This window comes from Mixophyes fleayi, chromosome 5, assembly GCF_038048845.1.
Source record: "Mixophyes fleayi isolate aMixFle1 chromosome 5, aMixFle1.hap1, whole genome shotgun sequence".
Taxonomy (NCBI): Eukaryota; Metazoa; Chordata; class Amphibia; order Anura; family Limnodynastidae; genus Mixophyes; species Mixophyes fleayi.
The window spans coordinates 237,497,551-237,519,458 of NC_134406.1; the positions used below are offsets into that span (position 1 = coordinate 237,497,551).

At 43.8% G+C, this 21,908-nt stretch overlaps 1 protein-coding gene across 1 annotated transcript in view; it reads left to right on the top strand.

Annotated features, from left to right (window-relative positions):
- The window catches only part of LOC142159092 (uncharacterized), a 304,132-nt gene that overhangs the window by 199,469 nt on the left and 82,755 nt on the right, over positions 1-21,908 (top strand). The window contains exon 20 of the mRNA XM_075213684.1: positions 14,712-14,774. Within this exon, the coding sequence (XP_075069785.1) occupies positions 14,712-14,774 (63 nt within the window). The remainder of the gene's footprint in view (positions 1-14,711; positions 14,775-21,908) is intronic.

The window sequence follows — 21,908 nt, forward strand, 5'->3', positions numbered from 1 at the left end:
TCTGTAGGATTTGTCTGACATGACCCTGGTGCACAGACAACGATTTTGAATATATGAGGATGTCATCTAAGTAAACAACAACAAAGTGTCCCAGGAACTCACGTAACACCTCATTAATCAAGTCCTGAAATACGGCAGGAGCATTACTAAGGCCAAACGGCATGACCAGGTATTCGTAATGGCCCGAGAGCGTGTTGAACGCCGTCTTCCACTCATCACCTGCTCTAATACGTATGAGATTATAGGCCCCACGAAGATCAATTTTTGTGAAGATAGTGGCTCCTCTTAATTGATCAAAAAGAACGGAGATGAGGGGAAGGGGGTAGGTGTTCTTAACCGTAATCAGGTTCAGCCCTCGATAATCGATACAGGGTCTGAGTCCACCGTCCTTCTTGGGTACAAAGAAACACCCCGCTCCTACTGGGGACTTGGATGGCCTGATGAAGCCCTTCTCCAAGTTTTCGTCAATATACTCCTGCATGGATTTGGTCTCTGGACCAGAGAGAGGATACAAGCGTCCCTTGGGCAATTTAGAGCCCGGAATGAGCTCAATGGCACAGTCGAAATTGCGGTGCGGTGGCAGTGTGTCAGCAGCCCTTTTGGAGAAAACATCCCAATAGTCATGATACTGAGAAGGGAGCTGCTCCGGAATAGACTGAATAATACGTAGAGGTAGTGTCAAGCAAGACTGTGTACAATGGGGGCTCCACTGGACAATTTCTCCTTTTGCCCAATCCATGACGGGGTTATGGCAGAATAGCCAAGGGTGGCCCAGAATTAAAGGAACCGAAGGACATTCGATAAGACGTAAGACTATGGATTCCGAATGGAGAGTGCCAATGTTCAACTGTAATGGTGGGGTCTCCCAAGTAATCTTGCCGCCTGGCAACGGACTACCATCTAAGCCACATACCGTAATGGCAGATTGGAGTTTAATCTGCGGAATACCAGCAGAGCGGGCAAACTCGATGTCAAGGAAGTTGCCAGCAGCTCCACTGTCAATGAAGGCTGATAGTTTCGTAGAACGAGCACTGAACGTGAGCTGTGCAGGGACCAATAGTGCATTTTTCTGGGAGACAATTTGTAGACCTAAGTGAACTCTCCCCTCGTTCCTTAGGCATGCTCGTTTCCCGACTTGTTTGGGCAAGAACGGGAGAAGTGGCCTCTTGCGCCACAATATAAACATAAGCCTTGTGACCGTCTCCTGTCTCTCTCCTCAGAGGAAAGACGGTATGCTCCCAATTGCATTGGTTCCTCACCATCCTGGGAGATAGGAACGAAGGCAGATGGAGGTGATGACGTTTCCTTTTCAGTTTTCCGCTCTTTATATCTCCTGTCAATTTTAATGGAGAGGTGCATCAGATCCTCCAGAGAGCTAGGAGACGGGTATTGCACCAGCGAATCTTTAATCTGTTCAGATAGGCCGACACGGAACTGACTACGTAAGGCAGGGTCGTTCCATCCACTGTCAGGTGACCATCTACGGAATTCCGCGCAGTATTCTTCTGCCGACCGTCTGCCTTGTTTCAAGGACCGTAGGTGAGCTTCCGCGGAGGCCACTCGATCCGGGTCATCATACAGTAAACCCAATGCCTCAAAGAAGGAGTCTACGGACTGCATGGCCGGACTGGTCTGTTGCAAAGAAAACGCCCAGGACTGGGGGTCACCCTGTAGAAGGGAAATAATAATCCCAACTCGTTGCTGCTCTGAACCGGAGGAGCGGGGTCTCATCCGAAAATAGAGCTTGCAGCTCTCCCTGAAGTTCCGAAACAAGGTTCTATTTCCGGAGAACCGATCCGGTAAATTCATTTTGGGCTCACAGATGGGATCTGGAGGAGATTGTGAAGCTTTTGTGGCTTCTTCTTGAACAGACATACGCTCAGCCAATCCCTGCATCATCTGATACAAAGACTCAACATGGCCTGCTAGGGTTTGTGCCGGAGACGGTGTGGATCCACTTGCATCCATCCTAATCTTGTCTCCGTGAGTGGCCGGTTATAATGTTAGGAACCCCTCCAGCCGGCACAACACAACCCGGAGTCTACTCTGCCAGTCAGGTGTTCACTGGAGCCCCTGATGGTGGGGACAGACTGGGCTGCAGACTGACAGAGGGTCGTGAAGTGTGTACCGGCTGGGGAGAACCCAGGCAAGAAGAGTCAGGTCCACGCAGAGGTCAAAGGCCGGCAGCAGGTAACAGTAATGATGAACAAGCTGAGGTCAGAGGTCACAGGCAAAGTAGCAGAACGGGTAAACAAGCCAAGGATCAGGGTCACAGGAAACACAAGCGAAGTCCAATACGAAGCCAAGGGTCATACACGGGAAGTCAAACGTAGATACAGGATACAGGGACTGGAACAAGCAGGTCAGCAGACTGGAGCACAGAAGCTATAACCGGCAATGAGGCAGCAGACCTCATTGCCTTAAATACAGACACAGACCAATCAGCCGGCGAACACACTCCTGCAGGCTAATTTACTAGTATCCAGCAGGGCCAATCAGGGCTTGCCCCTGACCTACACAGTTGCAGGCTAATGCCTGTTAATAAGCCTGATCAGCCCACAGGCTGCCTGCTATGCGCATGCGCCCGGCTACCAGCACCGCCGGGACGCAGCGCTAGTGTACTAGCGTCTGGCCGTTGCCCTGGTAACGGCCGGACAGGAAGAGGAAATGACGTCCCGGTCGTCAAGGTGACGGCCGGGACGCTGGGGCGGATGAGAAGCGAGCCGCGGCGGCTGTGAGTACCGCCGCGGCTCGTGACAATACTTAGTTAAGTACAATTGTGGCTTTCACCAACTTTTTATTTGTATTTGATTTCAGTTTATAACTAGCTTTATATTAATACTGTAAAACACATTTTTAAATAGTAAAGTTATCTCAAGAATCCGCATTCCTTATTTTATAGACATAGCTTGTTTTCTTTATTTATCTTTCTTTATAGACCAACAGGGGGGAGTAGTTTTTACTAAAGCATTTAGCTCACCCCACTCAATTAGCCCTTATCACTTACCACATCTTTTTACCCAAAATGAACAGGTTTGTAGCAACATAGTGCACTGCAGACTGCAAATTAAAGTCTACTCAATATTAATGCCCGAACTACCCACAGGTGTTACCAATACTAATGGCCCTCTTCCATTTCACTGCCCCTTATATCTCTAACCTTCATCTCCTTCCACACTCCCGCCTGTTCCCTGCGGTCGGCCATGGACCATTGCCTATCCTTCGTACTAATAACCTCACCCCACGCCAGAATTCAAAATTTCTCCCGTGCTTTCCCCCTCCACTGGAACGACCTCCCTCGCACCATCTGTCTGTCCCCTAATCTTAGCACTTTCAAAACCCACCTGTTCCTCAAGGACTACCAGCTATCCACCTAACCGTTACCAGCCTTGTTCTTCTCACCTCCCACTTCCCTGTCTCCTCTTGCGCTTGATCTCCTCTACTGCCTCCTCTCGTGCCTGGTGTCTGTTTCTCTTCCCCTTAGTTTGTAAGCTCTTATGAGTGGGGCCCTCTTCTCTTCTGTCTCATTTCCATTTCTTTTTCTCCTACTATGCTTGGAAATACTGAAGTCTTGGTTATACTCGTTTTTTTACTATACTGTTGTACCCTTGTATACTGTCCGTATTGTATATTTTGTATTCTGTACGGCACTGTGGATATATTATGGCGCCATATAAATAAAGATTAATAATAATACTGAGATGAAACATTTGGTTTTGTTTTTGCACCCCTGTTCAGTTGGATCTGAAACATTGTGGACATTAAATGTTATTCTTTAGTGTGTTCTGATGGCTTTAAAGGAAACTAACCAAGTAGAAAATCCTTGTTGATGATAGTCAGGTACAGACATCACACTGAAGCAATAGTTATCTCTGATGATACTAGTCACACTAATATACCCTCACAGCTGTCCCAATCTCCACACTAAGCCACACTGGCTCTTTTTGTATCAGCTGTACCCCCTTCCACTTAGAATGTAAGCTCAGGGTCCACCATAACTTTTGTTTTCATGTTTGCATTTATTTTGTCTGCCTTGCATGTCCTTGTTTTATGTATGTCCTTGTTTTATGAGTGTCCTGTTTTCCTTACTGTACGGCGCTGCAGAGTACTGTGGCGCCTTACAAATTAACGATAATATTAATAAGAGTTATCCAACAGGCCTATAGTCTGGGCTCACTGTAAGCCTGCTACATAGATTCAGGTTCCACACTGATGTAAGTTTGATGAGATCTAACCCACTAAGCAGCTGTTCAACAACTATCAGTAAAATAACGTGACAAAATAGTATGACAAACATCATACTGGACAAGTTTAGGTACTTGTTAATTATATGGGTGCCACTTTAACTTTATCATCATCATCATCATCTATTTATTTATTTATATAGCGCCACTAATTCCGCAGCGCTGTACAGACTTGATATGCAAATCGCTTTCTCAAATCCTCCCAAGCTACTGGAGAAGCAAGTGTTCCCTACAGCTGTCAAAAAGGATCTTGTGCTAGGCTTGGTGGGCAGACTTAGCTAAAACCCAGAAAATCATCAGTTAGGTATTAGTATATGGAGATATGGAGCATTCAAATAATAACCTTGCATTGCTTCAGTACTAACCCTAGTACCTGCTGGTAATTTACTTTACGACAACCAGAATATGTACTCCACTACAATTATCTGGATATTCTTGACATTATTCACACATTCAGCATTAAACACAGCCTATTTCATTTCACATTATATTTTCGTCTCACCTTACTTGTTGCCAATATGTTGTAATGAGGGGTCTTACTATGGAAAATACACAGTTCTGCATCAAAATGTTAACAGATGCACAGTAACTTGCTATCCAAGGTGTCATGGACACAAATGTTACCTGCTCTGGGGTTGTTGTCCCTTGAATGTTAGCCAACAGTTCTACTCTCTTGTATCCCTGGCCACGCATCCTAATCCTTCATTGTCAGAGAGGCGCACTTCTTCCTTAGTGGGGCCTCTATTTTGTACTGGAGTTGCACTAGACTGTTCTTCCACCTGGAAGGATGCTGCATCCCTTGGGAAGGTGGGGGACTAGGGATCTTGCCTCCAGGTGCTGGATACAAGGTGAAACTTTAAAATTAAAAAGTACACAAATTGATTTAACAAGCATTAAATTTGGTAATTTCAAATATGTTGTGTCATTGAATTGTAGAGATGGCCGCTAACCGGTATTCGCGTAACTGAACAGGGAGGTGCAGAGTCCAATGTACCCCCGGTAATTACCAGGGACCCCCGCAAGGAAGTTTGGGCTTAGCTGCAGAGGGTACGCAGGTCGCGGTTCTCCAAGACAGTCACCAGTGTAGCGACAGTAGTAGACAGGCTTAGTCAGGCAGTCCAGGTCAAAGCCAAACGAGTGATGCGGTACACGGGGAGGATCCAGAGAACAGTCAGGTCAAGCCAAATAGTCAAACCAGCCGAGCAGCGAAGTACAAAAATGGAACTCGGGAGAATGGTAACAGAAAGAGCAGAGTCAGAACCGAAGAACACAGGATCAGACGTTCAGGAAGCGCTGGAGGAGTGATCCAATACTCTGGCACCTGACACGTGTCAGAGGGCGCTATATAAAAAATAAGGTGCACCCTGATTGGGTGATGGAGATTTTGGCAGCCAGCGGTCAGGTGTGCATAGAAAGCGACCCGTTGCTAGGCAGAAGGGAGCATGCGCACGCACCGCGTGCAGGGGAACAAGGAAGCGCCCCGTTACTAGGCAACGAAAAGCGGCTGCCGAGAGGGTGCAGGCGTCCGTCATCTGCACCAAGTATCGGTGCAGAGACGGCGCCTGACGTTGTGTATTTAATTATTTTACCGGCATTAAAATATATATAAATATAATATCTGTGTAATAACTAATATGTTAAGTTATGCTTAGGCTCCTGCAATTATAAATGCATCTTACATTTTCGTTAAGAAAAATACAAATTTTATCTGTTACATATTTATCTTCCAGTTTTGGCGAGCGTCCCCTAACCAACAGCTACTTCCACTACTATAGCTGAATTCTAGAGACTTGAGGGTCGATTTTACAAGTGGTGAAGTACCAAAATGCCGCCGTAAATCAAAGCAAAAGGCTCTGTAACCTAACTTTTTTTTAATTTATCAAGGGATAACACTGGAGAAATCATAGAATTTTCCTCATAAAGCTCTATGGGGACAGCAGAATTAGGTAATTTATTAAGCTGCGAAAAGGCAGCGAAGTAGCTCCATCTCAGGATGGCATTACAGGTCTTTTTCCCACGGGATCCATCTGAAGCCTCATCGGCTTTGCTGGATCCCTCATAGGGAAAGCGCTGTGTGCATGTGCAAAGCACTATATCCGTTTTCCGGCAGCCTTGTTTAGGAAGAGGTTCAACGCCGAAGTTTCCAGAGCAGCTCCGGCATAGTGAATTGCAGAGGTGTTTCTTTATGTATAAAGTGGCCCATTGGACAGAGACATGTCTTATAAAATGTGTTTGTGCTATTTTTTACACTATGGAAGATGTTTTCAGCTGTTTATTTAGCTAATACAGACACCCACTAATAAAATAAAATAGCTAAATATTATAACATTTACCATGATCATATGAGGATTTGTTGGGGGATCTCTCTGTAATAATATATTCTCAACCTGGTTTCTTCAGCATTTTTTTTATCCGAAAAGCATAACTCTTCAGTCTAACCATCCCAGAACCAGATTCACCTAGACAGAGGACTTCGAGGTTAGGTTAGAAACAGCTGCAGCCCAGTACCTCATCTATCATCCCCAAACTGGGACTGGAGAAGAGGAGTGTGGACCCACTCCATCATTCTGCTCCAGGGACACTTTACATGCTCTTTAAATAGCCAAGTAGGGGAATATTATATTTTCCGTCAATAATAATTAATGCCTAAATGGAACACACATGCATCAAAAGTAAGTATAATGGTGAGTTTAACCCCAAATGAATATCACCCATGAACACTGAATGAATATAGGAAAAACATATACATATAGATGAATACTTATGCTTTTAAGAAGCATATGGTATTTGAAGAAAATTATATTTTTTAAGATGTTTCTTAGTATATATAAATATAGTGAGAAAATTATAATTAATAAAATGTTCTTTTTTTTGTTAAGTAGCTATGTCTTTTAAAGGATATATAACACCCCATTTATTTATGTTTGTTCCTGAACCCATGGAAAAAAAGCTATAAAATGTTTAAAGGCTGACATCCTTCCTTCCCTTAAACGTCTAAACTCCAATTCACTAATCATAAATAAATGACACAACAACTTAGATGTGACGAAAATAAAGGAATTTATTTTGTAAGGTGTGGTGGAGAAAGAGAACAGTCAGTTCAACATCTGCCAGGCAAATCAGGATGCCCCAGCATTTACCATAAGATATCCGCAAACAGGGAACAACCAACACACCCCGGGCAGACATATCTACCTTAAATGGGGCAGCCGTCCCGGGCACTACAGATCCGTCCCCCCACAAGCCAATCCGCCTGGGCAGTACTTGGACCGAGACTATAGCCAGTTCTATCGAAGAGAGTTGGGTTAAATGTGCCCGCTACCGTAATGTGCTCTCACCACTGGCCATCGACTGCACTGCTATTTCCGGCCACGCCCGGATCCATTAGAACCGAGGCCCGCCACCACAGGCAAGGGCGTACCTCTGCTACGCCCTTACAAACATCGCCTATGAACAAAAACATCCCTTTGTCACTCAAATGAACACCATCTGGCCTATAAAGACGGGGATTCTGAAAACGAATAAGCGAGTGTTCAATCCACACACCACCTAACGATCGAGTTAATCTTTTTCCGGACATCATCGGCCACCCGGTCATTACAGAAAAAGCGACAACTCAGCCTAGGCACTGTATCAGACCAGCATATAATCAGGTCGGGCCAGGAGGCACAGACCCACGCTAGCTCAGAACGAATTGAGAAAATAAGATCAACAGATTTTCCTAAGCCCAAATCATTCCTCACCAGAGGATCTACCAATACATGCGCACCCCTCGTTTTGCTACCTCATTTACTAGGAGTTTCCTAAAACCGGTCCACCGTAAACCCCTCTGACCTATCCACTGGACCACTACCGAGCCTGGAAGAGAAGATGTGTCCCCTGCTGCCCTATGTAATGCAGCAAAGTAAACATACTAGTGTCCAAGCACACAGATCTGCAGCGGGGTCTTGTGGTCTGTAAGAGGCAGCAAAAAACAATATAAACATTGGCATACATAACAAACAAGCATATTTCCAAGAAACGTGAATGGAAAAGGAAAAAAAAAAAGTGCCAGAAAAATTGGCTAGAGACTTAAGCCTGAACACTTATATTCATCGTAATCAGCAGCCCACCAATCTGGAGGTGTACATTCTCACAAAGGGAAGGAAGGAAAGAAAGAGGGGAGCAGAAGCACAAGCAAAGGTAAAACCATAAAACCTCATGGTGCCAAGTGCCAATCAGGCCCACTTTTTAGAGGAAAAAATGGAGAAATCCCTTTGCGCCCTGCCTCCAAAAGCACGAGCAGCTGAAACCTTGTGCCACCTCAGCAGAGAGACCAAGTTAAGAAGAAAAGTCAAGGAAGAACAGAGGGTCGTATAGAACATTTATACACATCAGTTTTCCCCCTGCCAAACTCCTTTACAGCGGGCCCTGATGACGCCTCAGCAACCGCAGCAGTTGTGGCGCCTCCAATATGGAAAGAATGTGTGCCAAACTGAGAGCCGTCCATACCAAAGCCACCAAGGTACATTTAAACACCACTGAAAATTGGTACCTAGTGAGGGGAGAACCATCACCATGCACCAGCCAAGGGAGAGCACCACACGACCGCAAGCAAGCAAATTCACTCGGGCAAACAGAGCAACCGACTTTCGGGACCAATGTAACCCACCGCACTCGCCCCAGCTGGTCTGATTTAGATTTCCTGACTTTGCAGCACACAGAACTGTCAGATAACTCCACGTGTTGATCTAGCATACCTGAAAGAGGGGCGGACCTGGAGGAAGCAATTAGCTCGGTCACCCGGAGAGCTCCAAAGTATAACATGGCATAGGCCGCGCGAAATAAAGCCACCTCACAGCTGTCTCACGCTACTCTTGGGATCACGTCCAATAAGCTACATAAAAGGGAGTCGCTAATGGGCCTCCTCTGATCAGGAGGGACCCAGCGCTGTCTCGCCCAACCCCTGAGCACCCTGGAAATCAAAAAGCTTCTGGTGTAATCAGTCTCCCCGCTCAGCCTAGCAAAGAATGATATACCTGCCAGTGGCCCTGCCATAGCCTCTCTAGACCTGCCAGCCTGGAACCTCGCCCAGACAAATGCCAGCATGCGCTTGTCCCCACCTTCCTCACCACCATGGCCTTGGCTCTGGAAAGTGCACCACTCCATCCAAGGGACACGATGCTTCATCCGAGGTGCAAGGGATGATTCGGCACGACCCTCTTTGTCGACTTCGCAATCTGCCATTCATAAGCAGGACAGGGTAAACCCATTAGGGAAGCTCCAGGGGCTAAAGTTCTAAACATCTCTACTTGCCTCCTAGACAAAGCATCCGCCAACGCATTCTCCATGCCAGGCATGTACCGAGCTTGGAAGCAGATGTCGACATTCCAGCCACCGCAGAAGTGTAATCACCGTAGGTGAAGTGGCCCTCCGCCGATTGATCGCCTGCACTACTCTGAGGTTGTTACACCAGAAAACTATTTGTTTCCCGACAAACCTGCCTGCCCAAAGCGCTACCATCACTACTATCGGGAAAAATCTCCAGGAGTGTTAAATTAGCCGTCCAGCCGGACAGCAACCATTCCATAGGCCATGGGGCAGCGCACCATTTCCCCGCAAAATAGACCCCAAAGCCTTCCGCCCCTGGCGTGTCCGTAAAGAGCTTTTGTCTAGACACTGGCGGTGCAGGCCATAAGCAAAGTCTTACAGGTCCCAAACTGCCAAATCCTGCCGAATCTCCACAGAGAAAGGAATTTGACCATGCGGCACCTACGCCCGTCTGTTGCCCGCTCGAGCTTTCAACACAATACCCGCCCCATAGGTATCACCCGGCAAGCAAAATTGAACAGCCCCAACAAAGGTTGGGCCTGCCGCAATGTCACACCTCCAGACCCTAGCACCTCACTTATTGGACCACGCAGCTTACTCACATTGTCCAGCAGTAGCCGACAAAGGCCCAAGACTGTATCTATCTCGATCCCCAAGTATGACAACCGCGTTGTCAGACCTTCCGTTTTCTCTCTAGCGACTGGGACGCCCAATAAATGGAAAAGGGCCATTACTGAGAACAACATCTACTTGCAGGTAGCGGCACTCCTGGGCCCGACCACCAATAAATCATCCAAGTAATGGGCGACTCCCTGATGGCCAGTGCCAGCGCAGACACAACAGTTTAGGAATGAACTAAAACACTTGAAGAATGCACTGGAGACCGTGCATCCAATGGGAAGCCATCTATCTACATAATAGCCTTCATCCAACCTGAAACCCATGAAGGGAAAAGAGTCAGAGTGAAGCGGCAGCTAGTGACTCAACGTCGGCCTTCGCTAATAATGCATCTTTACCAAAACCACGCACCATGTGAAGGGAGGATTCGAAGGACTGGTTAGTGACCCTGCAAAACTTCTCCGGGATCGCATTGTTTACAGAAAAACCATGGTGAAATAAGAGGTGCTGAATCAGTCTAAACTTCCCAACGGCCTTCTTGGGAACCATCCCCACCGGGCAGACCACAAAGTCCTGGTACGGTGGGCTCCGGAAAGGTCCTTGCTAACTTTAGCCGCCAACACCTCTGGAACAAACTGGCTCCCTAACCTGGCCGACTGAACTGATCCTTTAATCGGTAACCGAAATCTATAAAGAAAATTTTGCTTCATACTTGCGCGGGTAGCGACTGAGCCACCGGCTCAGGCTAACCACATTAATCAGCGATCATCCTGCCTTCGGCAATGTTGGGGAGGGGCTGGTTACCTGATTCTCCCCTTCTGTCCTGCTTGTCACATGACTTAGCTTGGTGCCCTTCCCCGCAACTAAGGCAAGTGTGAGAGAACTTACATGCTGGTCCATGCGGGCAACTTTCTCGGTTGAACGAGTAACAGCGACCCTTACTGAGAAAGGGAGCGCTAACGCTGCCTTGCCCCGGATGCCGCCACCACTTTGTGGCCGAGGCACCGACTCCCCAAACGTACTTTTCCCGACACACCTCGTCGTAGGCCAGCCAAACTCCTTTGGTGGGAAGACTTGTACATATCATGCACCATGTGCAAGTACTTCACCATGTCCATACACTCCTGCGGGTGGCTCTAAGTAACAGGCTGGAAAGCGATAAGCGCCCATCAACCAGTTCTTATAAGACTTATAGCTAGCTCCTCCCCCCGCTCCCGTGCGCCATCACAGCAGCCACTACTTTTTTGGCCTGTTTGGAAATGGCAAACAACCTGCCTTTATCAATTTTGTCCCAGACAGAAATACAGACCCCCTTAAATATGGCCATGCTAGCACAGCACAACATTTGCCCCCCATAGATACCGGAGCCTCCCATATCACCTGGGCCTTTCTGTCGCCATGCGATCGCCTTCGCGGGAAACAAAATGTTTCCACAAGTGTTTAACCAGATGCTGGGGGCAGTCCCTGGAATCAAAAGAGACAATACTAGAGCTATAACGGTCTGACAACAAAGGTTGAACATCAGGCAAATCATACATATTCATCTTACCTTGGAAAACTGAACCGCCCTCAGAGCCAACAAACTGACCTTCCAAATCTGATAGTGGCGAAGAATGCCGCTTGCGATTCCCCGACCTGGAGATTCGTCTGGCACCAACAGATCCATCATCTACTGGAAGAGACATGTTACCAAGAGAAGCCTGAGACATAGATCCGCAAGACATAGACCTTTGGCCGTGACTAGCCGCCATCGGCGACACCTGTGCTGCCCTGCCAACTCCCTCACCTTGCCGTCCAGACCCTGCAACACTACCATGGGCCGACCTACTCCTGGACCGAGACCTGCATAACGTGGCTACTCCGTGCCCACTTCCTACCGAGCCGCAGGCCAATTGTTGGCTATGCTGTGGGACAGGACCCCGCCCCCCGGTACCAATCTGAGACTACCGCCCTATTTCTCCTCCGTCACTTACGGTTGTGTGGCACGAGGCTGAACCGCGGCGGAGGGTAGGAGGTGCGTCCGCTCACCCTCCTGGAGGGGGAACGGGGCACCCTGGACTCCAAGAGGCAGGAGCCAGAACCAGACAAGGGACTAGAGGGGGGCCCGGCCTGGAGCTCCATAACACGGGGAAAAAAATGGAGGAAGCATAAAACAGGAGGTAAGAAATTGGATGGAAAAGAGCAGGGAGGCGGGGCGAGGAGAGAACGAGTGGTACCGGAGTGGAAAGGAAAAAAAAGAGGGGGGTGGACACGAAAAAACAAAGAAAAAGCAGGTGGGGTGAGAAGGTAAAGGCCGCAGGCCCCTAAAAACAATAAGGGGGGGGGGAGGAATAGGAACATTGCACAGAAGATATTAACAGAGAAACAAACAGAGGCAAATAGACAGAAATAGCAGACAGGCACAGAAACAGCTAGAGAATGCATGGAGAAAACAATGATAAATGCACTACGGGGTAGTCAGAGAGTACAGAGATACTTATCCACCTACGTCCAGCAGCACAAGATACTGCTTATCCTCCGCCCATCCAATATATCACCTCCGACGATCCCTCCTCCGTGACATCAGATGGGCGTACTCCCTTAGTCAAATTATTAACCACAGAGTACCACCACAGTCCACAGATCCAGCCCCTCAACTTTTAAAATTCCTCGAGCTTAGGTTCTGCCCTCAGTTCCTATTCTGTCTTTTTATCTTTCTAATAAATGCATATTTCAGTTAGTTGACATAAAGTTGTGGTTACATGGTAATCTTAGTTTGACATCTTTTGCTATATTTCAATTTCCAAAGCGTTCAAATGCCCCTACCTTCTTCAAGCTGTGACTTACATTTTCAGCCACTAAACATCCCAAGGGGTAATTAAAGTTGGTCTCACACACACGCACACACACACACACTGTAATATTGTCCCAGTATCGTCTAGTGTGAGACCCAAAAATGAGAACACTGGTAATTCAATCAAAATCAGTATGATATATAATGAGATGTGTCAGTATATGTGGTCAGAAGATCTCGGCTATTGGCCTATGTGTCTGGTCATCTAACTCCACTAACAGATCTCAGTGAATCTGCATGAGATCCAGGCTACTCAGCCCGTGCACCTTCACACCTACATGTGTTGCCAAATTGTACATTAATCCTGACTTTTGGGATACAGGCAGCACCAGCCTGTATGTGGTTAGCATAACCATTCTTCTATAAGATGCATTTGGGGTCATGTTAGTACATTTATCTATGCACAGTATATTTATAGGCTTAGGAAATGTACTATGAATGCAGATGGTGGTGATGACATCAGTGTATTGACAGTTAATAAACTTGTAAAGTTGCAGCAAGATGTAAAATAATGTAATTGAGTAATGTCTGTTTAAAAGGATATAGGATCATGGAGGAGAAATAATAAATATCTCAGTAATGCAAATGTATTTTGGATATTTAAAGTTTCTGTTTTTTGATGTATTACCTTTGACTTGTCTGAACCATAGTTTCCCTGTAATAGTTGAGACATAATTAAACCGAGCTTGTGCAGAATATTGGAATGTACTATGCAGGAATAGGCAGTGACAGGGTAGAAATGTGTATTTTATGTTCTTGCAAGTGATTCTGTCTACTCGTGCTTTCTCAGTAATATGGCTAAGGACACTCCTTGCTATACATAAAATAATTAACCGGTTAGATTCTTTAAAATGTACTTGGGTTCTCTGGTTTCCATAGTCCAAAAACATACCAGTAGGTTAATTGGCTGCTGACTATAAATGAACCCTAGTGCCTGTGTGTGTGTCTGCGTTGTAGGGAACTTAGACTGTAAGCTCCAAAATACAGAGGCAGATGTGAATGATTAAATGTTCACTGTACGGTGCTGTGTAATATGATGGTGCTATATAAATGATCAATAATATATAAAATTATAAATACTTTTCATGCAAGATTAATAAAGGTCTAGCATGAAAGATTAATTTTGCTAGTGGGTGAAGTTTGTTAGTAATACCACCATGCCAACAAATAGAAAATAAAACAGAAATAAGATATTGTTTGATACCCCATACCCACATAGTTCTGCTCCAGCACCTCAGTGCTCTCTTGTGCCAAACACATTGCATGCAAATTAGCTGTTGGTGAGGGATGTCCTGTGGGTTTTTTGTAAACTTGGAGTTTGTGCTTTGCCACCTCCTACAGTTTAATAATGTCACAGCTTCTTAAGAACACACAGGATAAATCTACTAAGACATGGACTATGCACACACTCATTAATACTCACGAGAGTGCGTGTGTGTAAAATATACACTGTATATTAATTATCATAACAACTCTATTCAAAGGTTTAAATGTCAAACTATTTTGTACATGCTCAACATATATAATGATGCATTATGCAAATGTGGCTTGTATTGTAAGGCTTTATATTGAACCTTTAATTTGTGCGTATTGATAAAGTAAATTAAAAGTATGGCATAATCAGCATCAGCTGTACTGTTTATATGCTTTGTATATTTTTAATATATTGGCTTGTTTTTGTGCTAATTGATTTGTATACCTATTAGGTGGGAAACTTGCAAAATGAGCTGAAAACTTCTGAGAAGAACTACATTACTTCCCAGAGGGAGGTAAGTTTGAAGATTATGCTAAGCTATTAGCCAATCCTTGGTACAATCTAACTACCATGATTGAAATATATTAAGAAATTAGATATTTCCTATGGTAGAACAAAACTCAGTAATACTAAAAATAAACACACATATTAAATGTTTACACTTGCAGTACATACAACATTTAAGTATTTGTATTTCCATTACACCCATTAAACCGTTAATGGTTTATTTAATTACTAAGCATCATATCATATATTGACAGCCTTTGGTCCTAGGAAGTTTTAGCTTTTAATGGTTTTCAGTGGCAGTAATGAGATAATGTATTCAAACAAAAGCTAAGCAAATGTATTATGTCCCTGAAAAAACTCTTTGCTTGCCTTGAAACAATGTGTGTCTTGTGACACTGCTGGGACATTTATGAAAACTGGTGCACGTGTAACAAATGGAATAAATGGTAAGTCAAAGCAGATGTTTTATGTCATGTTCTAAATTGTACTAAATAAGTTACAGTTAAAATCTGGTTGCTATGGGATATGGCACTTTATTTTGTGCAGTTGTGTAGTTGAACTGCCTTGTTGTACTTCACTACTTGGATAAAATGGTGTTTAAATGGAATCAAGTTTTTACATCAGTTTCTGTTTGAAAAAGCAGTGCTGCTAGTAGCATTGTAATAATAGACCGATATGCCAGCGCTCACTCTACGTTAAATAAGCTGCCAAATGGGGAAAAGGAGAGGTGATCCCTAGATCTCTCCAAATAACCACAGATATACATACAACAAAAATCCCCGGCGCTGAGTGTAAATAGTAATGCAGAGACAAAAGTGTAAAACAAAATGGGTATGTATAATTGTAAAAACAGATACATATATGAGCAATAATATTGCAAAAACAAACAAATGGTAGATAAAAACAAAGTCTGCAGACAAAATCAAAAAATACAAAAGAATATATTCATATATAAAAATACAAAAATATAAAAAGAAAAAATGCAAAAACAATAATGATAGGCCGGTGAGCTAGTGTGTGCACTAGATAGTATGCACTCTAGTCCTCCAAATGGAGAGAATAATGTCCTTCACCATATAAAGGCTATAGATAAAGTTGGAATTACATAACAGGTGAAATCCACTGCTCGGTACTTGCGCTCAAAAATACTGTCCATTAGAGCGCTAGATATCAAGTGCATAGATGAGTGTCCACAGGTGCCCCTGTTACTCACTGAATCTGCTCCGGAAATATCCAGGGGAAGCGCTCTCTGCCGTCCGTCCGACAGTCTCTGCAGTATCCTCGGCTCGTTGGCGTATGCGCATATGAAATGCCATTTCATTAGTCCTGAGGAAGCCCGCCTTAGCGCGGGTGAAACGCGTTGACCTTAGGGGATGGCACTTCTCTTTTAATATTTTTATATTGATTTATCTGTGGCGAGTGATTTTTCAGTTTTTTTTCACTATTCAGCTGTAAGGGCCTTTGGATTCCCCATATGCGCATGCGCCAAATGGTAGGGACCAATATCATGTCTAGCCAGTGGATGTGGTGTGGCCAGCCAGTGAAGGGTGTAGCTACTACCATCCTCCCCCTACCTATACTTGTGTAGGCCACGCACACCAGTGTTTATTTTATTGTGAGAATTACCAATAAACAGAGCACTTCGCTGTTATCTGTGATAGGTGTCAGCGGGGTCGGTGGTGGATATTAAGGCACAAAACAATCTAAACTTATCCAAGTCTGTTGGTTTATTTTAAACACTTGTAACAGATTAGAATGTGAGGTACTTACAGATGTTAATGTCAGTCAGCAATTAGGTATACACTTATATGTATATGCAGACAAGTTTTAAACGTTATGAGGTTAACTGCATGTCCATACAGTTTTACTGTGGGCAGACTAGCTTGCAGTTGAAGGTGCATCCTATCTCCTAAACGGTCTCAGAAGAACAGCGGGAAAGCTGAACTTTCTGTCAACGAATGCGCAGTAGCTCGATGCGGACGGCCAGCGGCTGCCCCACTTCCTGTGCTCACTAGACCACCGGGATACCACCATCAAGGTGTGAGATGGAGCACAGTGCTTCCTATTAACATGGCTAGACCCAGCTTTCATGATTCAAAGTGGTGCAGAGGTGGAGTTGTGAAGTAGGGTAAAGAATGAAGCCCTTAGGCAGTTGGTCCACCAAGGATTTTACCAGTGACCTGGGGGTCCAGTCTGACACATCATTGAATGACTTATATATTTGTTGGTCTTTCTTATTATTTTATATGCAAGTGAGGCAATTTATGCTGTTGGTCTATGATGGGAATTGTCTTGACAATTGACACAGGGTCTGTCCATACTTTCCACACTAGAGACTGGAACAAGTCTACTGTAGGTAATCATTCTCCTAAGGACAATGTTTTGTAGTTTGACTGATTATGAATATGGCCACCAGAACTTAAATGAAATTTAGCTATAGGGGCTGGCCTCCTCAACTGTCCTACTGTTTGTTATTTTGGTGGTACATTGGCTCCCTTTTCCATTTGACTGTGTGCTCCTGAATAATGATAACCTCTTTTGTTGCAAAACTGGATGTGGTAAAACTCATGACTGCAGCCACATACAAGTCCGTTATTGACATTTGGTGGCTAAATTAGAGAAGATCTGTTCGTTCTGCTCACAAGATCTCCATCAGCTTCACTGGGGCTGTTAGATTGCTAGTTAGTCTTTGGCTTGTAGTCAACATTCTATTCATGTTTTTAGGAGATAAGCAGTCAGGAGGTAGATGTTTTATTGGAAGGGATGCAAAATGAAACTGTAAGACTTTTTTAGGGATGGATATAGCAGTTTTGGAAAACAAAGTGTTGCAAACAGTGAAAGCAGGTGAAATAATTGGTTATGAAAAAAGTATGTTTTGAAAATAATGACACATATATCCTTTCCTTGTCTTATAAATCATTATCATCTTTAAGTCTTTGTATTTGTATTGTATTTTACATTGTTTCGTAGTTTATACCTGTATATGTGTGTGTGAGTATATATGTATATCATCATCAGCAGCAGCTATTTATATAGCGACACTAACTCTGCAACACTGTACAGAGAACTGACTCACATCAGTTCCTGCCCCTTTGGAGCTTACAGTCTAAATTCCCTAACACACACACACACACACACACACACACAGACACATAGAGAGACTAAGGTCAATTTGATAGCGGCCAATTAACTTACTAGTATGTTTTTGGAGTGTGGTAATAGCCGGGTTAAAATTACCGCAATAACGGTAATAGTTTTAACTCCACGGAAATTCGGGGAGAATTGAATTTCCCCCCAATCATTTAAAAATACTATAACAGTATGCAACACCAATTCATATAGAAACAATCTTATGAAGGTTATATCTGTATACATCTACTCGCAGCCTATATGAAAAAAGTTCAAACAATTAAATATTTTTACTAAATACTGACACATATATGTCTGCAGACTTGAAACTGTATTGAAGGGCCATGAAATAACCACACTCATAATCCATTGAAGTATATCCAATAAGTATCCAGTTTCACCAAGTAGCTATTTGAATGGTACACATAGGGGCATATTCAATTGTTTGAATATCCCGCAGCATTAAAATTATTACAGTTATTACGGTAATAGTAAGCTGGAAGAAAACTACCGTAATAAGGGCGCCACGAGATATTTGGCATTTCCGCCAACAATTGAATATGCCCCATAGTCTTAATAGAGTTTTTTCCAATTCCGATTTTAAGTTAATTCTGAGTGATGGATACACTTAAATAGCAAGTGTGATTATAATGATATGGAAATGTTTTTTCAGAGCTATAGTGGCTTTGGAAAATAATTAACATATGCTTCTTGGTAGCAGTGAAACAAACGCCTCCATTGGGATGATGAGAGCAGCCATCAGTGAAGTCATGGCAGTAAAAGATGAATTTAGAAAGTTAGGGACTGCTCTAAAACAGGTGGCAGCCATTGTAACTTTTTCAGCAGTATTGTCAGTGCATAGAGGTCAAGACAGAACTCATTGCATTAGAAACTTCAATGTGTGGCTACAGGAGTGGTGTTATGAGGAGCGATTTGGATTAATAGACTACAGTCATGCCATCTGTCAAGATAAGGGCCTATACAGAAAGGACATCCTTCACCCATCTTCGAGGGGAACCAGAATACTAAGTGAGCAGTTTGGAACTATTTAAACTAGCAGAGGGGAGCAATGAACTAAACAGGAATAAAACATTCTGCTCCCCCAGCCAAGAGGTATCATTTCTGCAGGCTAATAGTACAAAAAACATATCCACAGCAACAGTAGCCAATGCAGATCAAAACAAAATAAACATAGAGAGAGAGATAAACATAGAAGATAGGAACAGAAAATGCACAAACAAAGCTCTTAGAGCTGTGTGCGCTAATGCTATAAGCTTAGGAAATAAAATTCCAGAACTAATTGCTTTACTGTCAAGGGATGATCTGTATATTGTGACTATTACGGAGTCATGGTGCAATGAAAATCATGGCTGGGACATAGCTATACCAAGATATACTTTATTTAGGAAAGACAGAGTGGGAGGAATCGGAGGAGGATTAGCCATGTATTTGAAATAAAGAAAAAATACTACTTTAATACAAAGTATTGAAAAAAAAACTGAAGCCCTTTGGGTGATTATAGAAATGGGGGATAAGGCTGTTCTTCGTACTGGAGTGATCTGTAGACCACCCGATCAGGAAGAGGAACTGGATAGGAACTTATTTCAGGACATCAATAAAATGGCATTAAAAGGAGAGGTAACAATCATCGGAGACTTTAATCTACTTGATGTGAACTGGGAGGGGTCTATTGCAAGTTTTACAAGAAGTAGGGACATTCTGAATTCCTTACAGGAAAATCATGCACTTGGGTCTCAAAAATCCAAAGGCTAAATATAATATTAGTGGCATCATAATGGAAACTACTGAAGAGAAAAGGAGTCACTATTTCAGGTTACTTAATGGCAGGTAAGCAATGTAACAAAGCAATGAGAAAGGCCAATCTGATGCTTGGTTGGATCTGGAAAGGAATCCGTAGCAGAAAGAAAGAAGTAATAATGCCACTGTATAGGTCATTGGTACGGCCTCATCTAGAATACTGTGTTCAATTTTGGAGGCCATATCTCCAGAAGGATATAAATACATTAGAGACTGTACAAAGAAGGGAAATTAAAATGGTGCATGTCCTATAGCACAAAACTTACCCGGAGAGACTCAAAGACCTTAATGTATAGTTTGGAGCAGAGAAGGGAAAGGGGGGATATGATAGAAACTTTCAAATATCAAGGGTTTGAACAAGGTACAGGGGGGAAACATCCTTCAAAGGAAGAGAAGTACTAGAACATGAGGGCATGCACTGACATTGGAGGAAAGTAGGCTCGGAGGAAATTTGAGGAAAAACTACTTCACAGAAAGGGTAGTGAATAAGTGGAACAGCCTCCCATCAAAGGTGCTAGAGGCTAATGCAGTAGAGCAGTTTAAACATGCTCGGGACAGACATAAGAATATCCTTATAAAGAATAAATGATCAAATAGGGTTTAAGGTACCATAGGTTATTAAAAAAATGGGCAGACTAGATGGGCCAAGCGGTTTTTATCTGCCGTCAAATTCAATGTTTCTCTGATCATATCAGGTGAGCCACTTTCTATGTCAGAGTTCTCTGATGGGTTTCAAGACACAAACTAGGTTTTCCTTATGCCAAGATCGGTGCTGATTGGAAAGTGTGCTGTGCTAATCCACTTTCATACACTTCAAGACCCGCTACTTGGCACTAGACACAAGGTATACTATAATGATCCTACGTTGTCATGTGTATAATAAAAGCAATCCCCAACCTTGATAGAGTGTGGTGATAGTTTCTCCGTCTGATGCGTTTCGTCTGAGTCACTCAGTCTTTTTCAAACACTCTTTCCCTCGTGTCACCAAAACAACTCTTGATTCCACAAGACCACTGGTATCTGGCACCAAGACGTTAGCAGCAGAACCTTTAAGTCTGTAAATTGTGAGGTGGGGCCTCCATGGAATGGACTCGTTTGGATTTAGATCTGGGGAATTTGGAGGCCAAGTCAACACCTTGAACTCTTTGTCATGTTCCTCGAACCTTTTCTGAACAATTTTCGCAGCGTGGCAGGGTGCATTATACTGCTGAAAGAGCATTGTTTATGTGTGTGGTATGTGTCAAAGTAACATCCACATGAATGCCAGGACCCAAGGATTCCCAACAGAACATTGCCCAGAGCATCACACTTTCTCTGCCTGCTTGCCTTCTTCCCATAGTCTTGGCGCCATCTCTTCCCAGGTAAATGATGCACATGCACCCAGCCGACCACATGATGTAATAGATAACGTGATTCATCAGACCAGACCACCTTGTTCCATTGCTCCATGGTCCAGTTCTGGTGGTCACGTGTCTATTATAGTTGCTTTTGGCAGTAGACAGGGGTCAGCATGGACACTCTGACTGGTCTGTGGCTTCATAGCCCTCATACGCAGCAAGCTGTGATGCACTGTGTGTTCTGACTCCTTTCTATGATAGCTAGCATTAACTTTTTCAGCAATTTGTGCTACAGTTGCTCTTCTGTGGTATTGGACCAATTTTGGAAACCGTTAAAGCCCCCAAAAGACCTGTTGTTTTGGAAGTCTCTGACCCAATCATCTAGCCATCACAATTTGGCTCTTGTCAAAGTCGCTCAGATCCTAACGCTTGCCCATTTTTCCTGCTTCCACCACATCAACTTCAAGAACTCACTGTTTACTTGCTACCTAATGCATCCCACCCATTGGTAGGTGCCAATGTGATGAGATAATCAATGTTACACTTCAGTTGTCAGTGGTTTTAATGTTGATCGGTATGCGTGTGTGTGTATATATATGTATATGTATTACACTGACAATTGAAGTGTTAAATTGTTGAAATCGTTACATTGGCACCTACCGGGGGGCGGGATATATTATGTGTATATTATTATGTGTATGTATGTGTGTATATATATATATATATATATATATATATATACACACAAGTTAACCCGTACATGATACTCATGCATTCTAGTCAAATCAAGCTACTTAAGGTGTTAAAAAGGTACTTGTTGTGCATTTGGGCCTAGCCCAGGCCTCCTCAGGGGAAGA